Source organism: Mastigoproctus giganteus, chromosome 12 (genome assembly GCF_048544385.1).
Source record: "Mastigoproctus giganteus isolate SK-2022 chromosome 12, ASM4854438v1, whole genome shotgun sequence".
Lineage (NCBI taxonomy): Eukaryota > Metazoa > Arthropoda > Arachnida > Uropygi > Thelyphonidae > Mastigoproctus > Mastigoproctus giganteus.
In genome coordinates this window covers 112,060,272-112,070,530 of record NC_143586.1, presented here as the reverse complement: position 1 = coordinate 112,070,530, position 10,259 = coordinate 112,060,272, and the positions used below count along the sequence as shown (strand labels likewise).

General features: G+C 39.8%; 1 protein-coding gene across 1 annotated transcript; it reads left to right on the top strand.

Moving 5' to 3' along the window:
• Nucleotides 1-4,641: 4,641 nt before the first annotated feature.
• LOC150077344 (uncharacterized) lies at nucleotides 4,642-6,817 on the top strand. The gene is made up of 2 exons (XM_090385864.1): nucleotides 4,642-4,771; nucleotides 6,591-6,817. Exons 1-2 carry the CDS (start codon nucleotides 4,642-4,644, stop codon nucleotides 6,815-6,817), a joined length of 357 nt encoding a protein of 118 aa, XP_090241990.1.
• The last annotated feature ends 3,442 nt before the right edge of the window (nucleotides 6,818-10,259 follow it).

Below are 10,259 nucleotides of genomic sequence, written 5' to 3'. Positions count from 1 at the left end.
GACCATCGTCTCGAAGAACCTGATAGCACAAAGAATAAATAATACAGAACTAGAGGAGGAAGAAAATACCACCACCGAACCAGAGGAGGAAGAGCGAGAAGAAATACAACCCACAGCAGCTGAAGTGGAAAGAGACGAGGTCATGATATCCAGAATAGAGGGCGAGTGGAAGAAGGCCCTACCTAACAGAACTCGAAGGAATGGACCCCATAAAGACTCAGGTGATACCGAAGCCGAATAGAGCCGTGAGGCGGAATAGATCCTTGTGGAGAGTGACAGACCATCTCAGTTGGCACGTAATACCGCATTACCTCGACAGCAATGGTGAAACATTGGAGGCAATCCACACAGCCGTGTATTGTGCTCCGGTAGCAGCCACGAGGATTAATGAAAGAGAAGTGAGAGACCAGCAGCAGAACTAAAGAAAACAGACGAAACTGAAAGAGCTTGGGAAAGACTTCAGCAGAAGATAGAAGAATTAAGGATCAAGATAGGCCAAATGACCCAGTACCAACGGAGCAATAGGAGTAAGAATTTAATTGGAAAAGTGAAGAGCATCCTTAAGAGAGACAGCATCCACAGCAAACATGAGACAAAAAACCAGAGAATAGGAGAGAATTTGGACACATTGAAGCAAAAGCTCCTTGCACTCAGCAGGCGACTAAGCCGATATTTTCCCAGAGGAAAATAAACAACCGAATCTTCGATGAGGACAAAACAGGCTTCTTCAGGAAACTCGGAGAAGATGGGAAAGAAGGGAACGGACCACCTGAGAAGAAGACGATTGAGGAGTTCTGGGGCTCACATCTGGTAAGTATGGGCTTGGCACACCCAGGGTCCTTAGCTCGATATCATCATTCTTCTCTTTCTTGGTGATTCCCTTCTACTGCTCTCTCTCTCTCTCTCTCTCTCTCTCTCTCTCTCTCTCTCTCTCTCTGTCCCTCTCTCTATGGAGCAGAGAAGTAAGACATAACAGCCAAGCCACCTGGATAGAAATAGAATGCAAGAAAACCAAGGACGTACAAAAAATGAAAAGGTGGGCGATTAGGGAAAAAGAAGTAAAACAGACGATCAAGAACTCTCACAACTGGCGAACTCCAGGAATAGATAACGTCCACAACTACCGGTACAAGAAGCTCACTTGCACACACAAGCACTAAGAAGAGCAGTTCACCCGAATGATACAAACCCGGAGACAGTCCCAAACTTTCTCACTCAAGGAATCACATATCTGAAGCCTAAAGACGAAGATACAAGAAACCCGGCGAAATATAGGCCAATCACCTGCCTCCCAACAATGTACAAGATTCTGTCCAGCTGCATAGCTAGGAAGATATCAGACCACTTGGAGAGCCAGAATATAATGGCTGAACAGCATGACATGTAGACATGTATAGTATATTATGTAAGGTGGCTCCCAAACGCTAGTTCAACTCCGCCGTGGTTGAACTCTGCGAAAAGGCCAGAAATGTGTGTAATGCTATGTTTGTGCCGTGTATGTGTTTGTTTTGTTGTTTCTGGCCACTTTGCTATCAGGAAGCAACAAGCACCAGGGTGGTGCGTCCTGATACCTGTCTACGCCGCGAGGAGGTGGGCCACAACTGAGCGCGAACAGCAGCAAACCTCGAGTCTCACGTACTGAATGTCGAAATCTTTCAAAATATGAGCAAATAAAGTTAATTTTAACAATAATTTTTTTAAAAAAAATAATAAAATAATCAGAAAATTTAAAGATAAAAATAAGTAAAAAATAAATAAAATTCAGTAAAAATAAAGATAAAAATAAGTAAAAAATAAATAAAATTCAGTAAAAATAAAGATAAAAATAAGTAAAAAATAAATAAAATTCAGTAAAAATAAAGATAAAAATAAATAAAATTCAGTAAAAATAAAGATAAAAATAAATAAAATTCAGTGAAAATAAAGATAAAAATAAGTTAATAAAATGTAAAAAAAAAAAAAAAAAAAAATCATCCTGCACCAGTGTAAGGATGTGGAACACACCTCAGGACCAGCCTGAGGTTAACAGGAAATAGAAGTCAAGAGGACACAGTGATGACACACTCGGCGTCATACACTTCATCATCTTCATCAAGATGATGATGAAGATGGTACTTGAGCTAAAAAAAAATGCTGGTAGTGACGATAGTGGTGGTATCACGAGATGACGATGATAGAAATGTTGGTCTGGACTGGAGGTAGAGCTGGAATAGGAGTAGTTCCTGAAGTTGGGGCATTGCTGATGATTGCTGATGATGCTGTCCACGTCTGGCAAAGGCTTTAAGTGCAAAATCTTGCAGAAGATGAAATTTTCCTTTGGAGTCTAAGAGAAAAGACACATTGCCTGGGGAAAATTGTTGAGACAGAGTAGACAGAGGCTGACGAAGATCCAAGTAATATGGACATGTGAAAAGAACATGCTGCCAATTTTCTGGGCTGCCACAGTTACAGAGGGGTGAATCAGACGGGTTAAACATAGCAGGTTTAGCACGAAGGGAACAGTGACCAATTAGAAGAAAAAGAGTGCGGAGACTCGGACTGAACCATTTAAGAATAGACTTTTGTAAGGCAAAGGACACAGATGGAATAAATTTTCTTGTGACTATACCTTTTGAAGAAGAAGAAGACTACCGATCTTGCCAGAGTTGAACCAGGTGGTTCCAACAACGAGTTTTTTCGGTTTTAGGGTCGCAGTGGATGTTAACAATGAAGTCTAAAAAGTCAACTGGAATGACATGTCTAAGGTAATAGCAAAAATATAATGGCCGAAAAGCAGAAAGGATCCAAGCGGCTGAGCAAAGGATACAAGGGGCAATTAACCATAGATGTCGTGGTTATGAAGCAAGCCTAAGAAGCACAGCAATATGAACACAGCCCACATTGATTCCGTGCCTCATACCTGGCTAATAGAGGCGCTGAACATCTACAAAGTCAATCCGATAGTGACAAATTTCCTAGGAGAAACGATGACGAAATGGAGTACCACCATTAATGTCGAAAACATCACAGCCAGGCCAATCCCCATCGGGAGAGGAATCTTTCAGGGAGATGCCCTGAGCCCATTGTGGTTCTGTCTAGCACTTAACCCACTGTCCACCATGCTCAACAGTAGCAAGTACGGATAAAGAAGGAAGGAAGAACCTGTACACCCTCACCCACCTGATATACGTGGATGACATCAAGCTTTACGCGGGAACCGAGAAGCACCACCAGCAACTACTCCAGATCATTGAAGATTTCAGCAATGATATTAGGATGGAAATTGGTCTAGACAAATGTAAGACCCACGGATTGCACCAGGAAAAATTAGTCAACTGAAACTACCAGCTGCAGACTGGTAAACAGATTGAAGCCATGGCAGAGAGAGAGGCCTAAAATAATTGTGGATGATGCAGAATCAGCAGTTACAGCACAAGAAAATTAAGGCCTCCTGACCAAAAAATACCATCAGAGACTTAGAAGCCTGGTGAAAGCAAAGCAAAGCTGAACTGAGGGAACACAATTAAAGCCATAAACACTTATGCAGTCCAAGTTCTAACATACTCCTTCGGGGTCATAGATTGAACTAACACCGAACTGGAGGATATCATGAGAAAGACAAGGACAATGACAAAGAGTCGCCAACACCACCCAAAATCTGCCGTGGAGAGACTGACAATTGCCCGAAAAGAAGGAGTAAGCGGCCTGATAGCCCTCATTGAGCAACAGAAGACAGCGATAGTTAACCTGAAGGATTACTTCCAGAAACACGCAGCACTCCACCAGGCCATCAGGAAGATAGACAAGAAGCGGTATACCCCACTCAACCTAAGCGAGGAGTGCCCCCCCCAACCAGGAGGTACAAATGAAGCTAGAAAAATGGGCAGATAAGACACTCCATTGCAGACACTACAATGATCTCCATCAAGATCACATTGATAAAATTGCTTCCAATGCATGGCTCGCGAGTGGGACGCTCTTCCCCGAGACTGAAGGATTCATGCTCGCCATCCAAGACTAGGTAATCAACACCAGGAACTATAGAAAATACATCGCCAAGGAGCCCAGAGTGTTCGATGACATGCGACCTGCCCATCGTCGACATGTGTCATCGAAACGATCCAACACATCACCGCGGGATGCAAGGTGATCACCCAGACTGAGTACACTCATAGACACGACCAGGTAGCCAGGATAATACATCAGAAGCTAGTAAAGAAATACCAGTTGATCAAAGAAAGTACGAACCCCAGGCAATACTAGAGACCCAAACCCACAAGCTGTACTGGGACCGCGCCATAACAACGGATAGGACGATCCCGCACAACAGACCGGACATAACGCTTGTGGACAAGAAGGAAAGGGCTACCTATCTGATTGATCAGACGTTACCCAACCTGCAGAAAACCCATTGGGAAAATATCAGGAAGGGCGTAAACACACTATTATCACTTCACACGACTTCACATGTAAACAAATCATACGTCAGATGTGTGGGAGCTATATTTACCATTCAGTTAATTGCTCGGGGATGCACAATTGTTATTGGCTGCATTCAAAAGATAACACGTCGGCCCACAAGGCCGTATGACTTTTTCGGAAGTTTACATTTTTGTGTTTAAACAGAAATTTTGTCCGGCGTATCCGGGTGACAAGAGAAAAATGGAGGAAATGCTAATAGAAAAAGTGAGATTGTACGAAGTGCTATATAATATTAGGTCACCAAATTATCGAGATCAACATATGCGGCAAGAAGCTTGGCACGAAATAGGAACAGATTTCAACATGACAGGTAAATTTATTTTTATTTCTTTATTGGCTATATAATTAGGAAATAAACATTTTCAAGTTATTGTGAAAGATCATAGGATATTATTGTGAATTTTGGTGTCGTTTAAATTTTTAATTTTGAATTCTTCCACAACGAAAAATCTTGCTTGCTGCCATGGTACCGAACCAGCAGGAGATACAAAATAGTCTTTAAATGCTTCTCGAATTTCGAAAGCTTCACTTGTAGCATTTATTCGAAGGAAACCTAAATTCTGTAGGCCGGCATTGTGTGGTAAAGGTTCTATTTCCACAGGCATTTCTCTTTCCTTGCATAACATATTGTGAAGGCAGCATGCTGCTAGCACCACTTCATCCACTGTTTGGGGCTGTATTTAGAAAGGCTTAAGAAAAACTCTCCATCGAGCAGTTAGAATGCCAAAAGCGTTTTCTGCAAAAGCGTTTTCTGCAAATCGGTAATTGAAGATTTTCTTATCCTCATTTCCTCCTAAACGATTTCGGCTATAGGGTCGAAGCAAGTACGTTTTTAAAGGAAATACTTCATCTTCTACAATGGCATGTGGCTGTGGCTCACCATTTTCAAATAAGGGAATGGCAGCAGGAACAGCGAGTTGATTTGACTCCAGTTTTTTTTTTCCAAAGTGTGAGTTTGCAAAAACACTTCCATCGCTGTTTCGGCCATACGAACCTACATGAACTGCAATAAATTTATATTCAGGATCTACAGGTGCTAGCAGCACAATAGAATGAGCTCCCCTATAATTGTAAAATGTTTAGCCTGCATTAATTGAGCATTGAATATTTATATGTGTTCTGTCTATGGCAGCATTGCAGTTTATGGAATTCCATAGTTCCTTGTATTTAGCTGCTGATTTTTTCCAAAGCCATTCGCTTGGTTCTGGCATTGCAGTGGGTCCCAACTTATGTCAAATGGTATCACATAGATCGATCATTATTTTTCAAACTGTACTGAAACCTAACCGGAAACTGAAATTAGACTCCGAAAAGAGTTATCGGTTGCCAAAAACTTGAAAAGAAAAGACTGTGAATAAATTTTATTTGATTGTAAAAATACTACAGTGGACTCCCGCTTTACAATGGATTCTCCCTAACAAAATACCGTTCAGTATATGATATGTAGTAAGCGCCAATCATTGTGATCGCGTTTGCGAATTGAATTTTAATTCTGTTAACGGCGAATTTAATTAGGGAAAACAGGAGGAGTAACAAGTTTACGAAGCTTAAAAAATAGGAATGAAGAGAATATTCAGAAAATTTATTTGTTTTTTTATATGATTGAAGATTTCAGTGAACTCATTTCAACATAATAACGTAAAAACCCACACAATTCCAGTTATCCAGTTTATTCTACCGATTCTGCGGTTGATTTTGCTAACCAGTGATCGTGTTAACAGAACGCCTACTTATTTCACTTTGTTATGCTATTCGAAATAAATTTAAATAAAAATAATACAATTTCCATTACTAAAACGACCTTTTAGAGAGACAAATAGATTAGTTATAAGCGAAAATTTCAACTTCCGAGATCTTGGAACGAATTTTCGAAAAAACAATATGTTACGATATTTTCACGATAAAATGATGTCTCTGGAACTGATTAATATCGTAAGGTGGAGGTCCACTGTCATCTCACAGTCATTATACCTACAGTTTTTATGGTGTCTCTTCAGTTTTTTGCGATACCTGTAATAATTACTTTTAAGAATTTGAATATTAATTTTATCATGTTGTCAAAATAAGTTCAAAAGTGTAGACAAAGACCTCAATATTATTTCCTGGTAGGAATCATATTTTTTTTACAGCTGAAGCTGTGAAAAGTAGGTGGGAAAAAATACGAAGGTGCTTCCTGAATGCAATCAACGGGCGTCGTTCTAAGAGAAGTGAAGATGCAGCTAAGATTATACCTCCATGGAGATTCGAATTGCAAATGTCATTTCTTTTACCATTTTTAGACATTAGGAAAACTCAAAGCAACGAAACCAACAATGAGGACGATATACAAGACGCTGAGAATGACGACGAAATGTAGAAAATTCACGACAGGATAATTCAAAGGAACAAGAACTCAACAGAAGCGTCTGTGCAAACCCTGAAATATCTAAAAAACAAAAACGAGAGTAGGTCTGATAAAAATGAAGAAATTTCATCGAGTTTACAAATTATCAGGAGAAGAAAACGGGAAGAACGTCCTAATTCAATTCAAGAAATGGTAAATATACTAGAGGAAAGTGCCATGATAAGAAAAAGAAAATATGAAGAGAAGCGTGCAAACACAACAGAAATGGATGAAACTGTTTTTTCGAGCTTGTCGAAAATGACGAAACAGTTACCATTCACTGAACAAGCGAAAATAAAATTACAAGTAAGTAATGTTGTTTTGAGTGCACAAGTAAGGATATCCGAAAACCAACATCAAAAACGTTGCCCCTCTGCCTATTCCGAAGCACCCTCCTCTTCGACCAGATACTCGGCATACTCACCGCAAATGTCCAGTCACACAGACGCTCAAACTCAAAGATGGCCAAAGGAGGAAAATAGACCAACAGTATTACCATTAACAAATTTAGAGAACGAACAAGTCGATCATTTCAATTAATACAACTCCTAACAATTTGTTACAACTACAATTTTTAGCGTTGAGAAGTATTTTTTATTGTTATTAAATTTAATTTAAAAATTTTGTTTTGTATTTTGACAGAATAAATCTTGATTCAAAATTAAACTTACTGTATTTCCACTTACCTTAAACATACAACTAATTTTTCCTTAGCACTCATTGAATTTCGAAATTGCGTACTTTGCCCCTGAATGTCATCCTTAATTATATAATATCTTTATTGCAATCAGCGAAAATAAGTAAATTTTACATGTATGCCTGATGCAATGCCCATAACAGCAAAAATGCTAGGGGTTTAACATAGAAACAAACTAAAACTCTAACAACAAAAAAATGAGTTGAAAACAAATGAAAGCAGTTTTTTTTTTTACAATATCAACAAACCAATCAAGGAAAAACAGTGACAGTTACTCGACGAGAGCTGCTCCCTGATGATAAATCTTCTATAGGCTTTGTCCTCAAAGAATTCCTTGTAGTCAGCATCCATACCTTGGACGGTTTTGTAGCATCTCCATTGGCAGGAATCTGTCGCTGTTCCTGAGCCTCCACGCCACTGATTGTAAAGAAGGGAGGGAGGGAGGGCTCTTAAGGGTCTCGTGGGGATTCTCCAACTACAAATCAGCAAAAAACTTGGCGTGCTGATTTCATCCGTTGTCTGAGACTTTTCTGTAGTTTAGAAGTTTTGTCATTTCTGAAGTATGTGTGAAGGGTGGAAGCTTGTGCTTGAAGAGCACCCACCGAAGAATCCAGTACTCATCAGATGAGATAGTTTTTAGCATGGTTTTTGCTGCCGACGCCCAGATTTCAGATCTGTAGGTAATGACTGGCTGAAGAAACCGGTAAATATATTGAATGGTGTACTGGGACTTTGTGACATGAAGGAGGTGCTGTTTGGCAAGCCATCTGGATCGGTAGACGTTGTAGTAGTAGTAGTAGTAGTAGTAGTAGTAGTAGTAGTGGCATGTGATGCAAGAAAGGAAGTGTATGAGCGTATGCAGCATCAGCCAAAAAAAAAAAAAATCACACCATTCCCTCCAAACGCCTGTCCAGTTCCTCCTAAATTTATTCAACCTATCAACTTCCACAGCGACAGATGGAAGTTTGTTCCAGCAATTAACCACCCGCTAGCTAAAGGCAAATTTCTGCACATCTATTCTACATCTGTCCTTTTTTAATTTGACATAAACCAGGACTGGTTCAATCGTGGTTTATACGTTACGTTTTTATATACCGGTCATGGAAGTCTTAACTTTAAATTGTTCTCACTAGGATTAAGTAACACTCCTCTCTGTAGTTGTGGTGCTCAAGAAACTGTTGAGCATCTCGTCTTTCATTGTCCTCTGTACGACGATTTAAGACTGGACTTTCAACTTCTCACAAATGTATTTGACTGCTCCGAACTGCCAAGATTGGTTAACTGTGCTGAATATTATACTGCTTTCTCCACCTATGCAGAGAAACTGTTAAAGTGGAGGAAAAGAATTCTTACTCCCGAGGTTCAGTAAAATGCTAGACTGTTTCTTTGGATTACTCTTACCTGATGTATTGATCAGTCTGCTGGACTCCGAAGCCCAGTATTTATTTATGTATCATCATTGTATATAGTCTTTTTATGTACCATCATTGTATAAAGACTTTTATGTACCATCATTGTATATAGTGTTTTATGTACCATCACTGTAAATAGTCTTTTCATGTATAATTAATCATTATACTTTTCATGTATAATTAATCATTGTACTTTTCATTTATAATTAATCATTGTACTTTTCATGTATAATTAATCATTGTACTTTTCATGTATAATTAATCATTGTACTTTTCGTGTATAATTAATCATTATAAATTGTACACAATGTATAGATTACTTTCAGCGGCGAATAGGGGAACCCTGGAGCCTGCCAAAAAAATAATAAAATTCTTTGAATACTTTGAATTTGAATTCTAATAGAAGTTGTGCAAAAATCACCTTCACCTCTGCCTGCGGCTACTGTTAAACTATTTGTCCTTGTATCCCCCCAAGCTAGCAGTTTTCCGACCCACCTAACACTGCTTCGATAGCATCAGCAAATATTCTTGTACCCTTTCTATTTAAGTGTATCCCATCCCTGTAGAAGCAGTCTCTCCTGTTAACAAGTACAGACCAGGATGAAAAAATTCTATCCCTTGAGCCTTGCACAATCTTTCCAGAGCCGAATTTATCGACAAGGCTCTCATCATATACTCCCTTCTATCCTGTCTGGGCAGAATTGCAGACACTTTCAAATTCAACCTTAATTCCGGGTTTTTTTTCAACAGCGACCTGTACTTGTTAAGTAATTCTGCCGGTCTCCTACTCTTAATATCAATAGTGCCAACGTGTACAACTATATCACCTTTTGTACCCTTAAAATGTGATATCCGCTCTACAACGTCATCAACTTTTCCCCCTGGCAGACATACCCTGGTCCTGTTCCACCTATCCTTTTTACAAAGCATGTTCCCCGTTTCCCCTGACAATAGAGTCACCAACTACTACTAGTTCCTGTGGGACCAGTGCATTCTGCCTTGGGGGTTGCCGATGTGTTGCATGATGACCAAGTGCAAGTTCTTGCGTTGATGTGGGCAGCTGAGAGTTTGATGGGCCCCTTAATTTAGATCCTTCGAGGGCATCCACCTTGTCCTTCAAGCTCTCATATAGGCCCATAACAACGCTGAGTTGTCGCCTGATTTCCTTACACTCCTTACATCGCACACACACAAAGAATATCTGCCACATGGTGTTTAAAGCTGAGCTTAGGGACAAAGATGACCCCGAGATCTCTGTGCTTGGTTACTGGAGGTTCCATGGATTGTCAAGTGTAGTTGAGTTGCG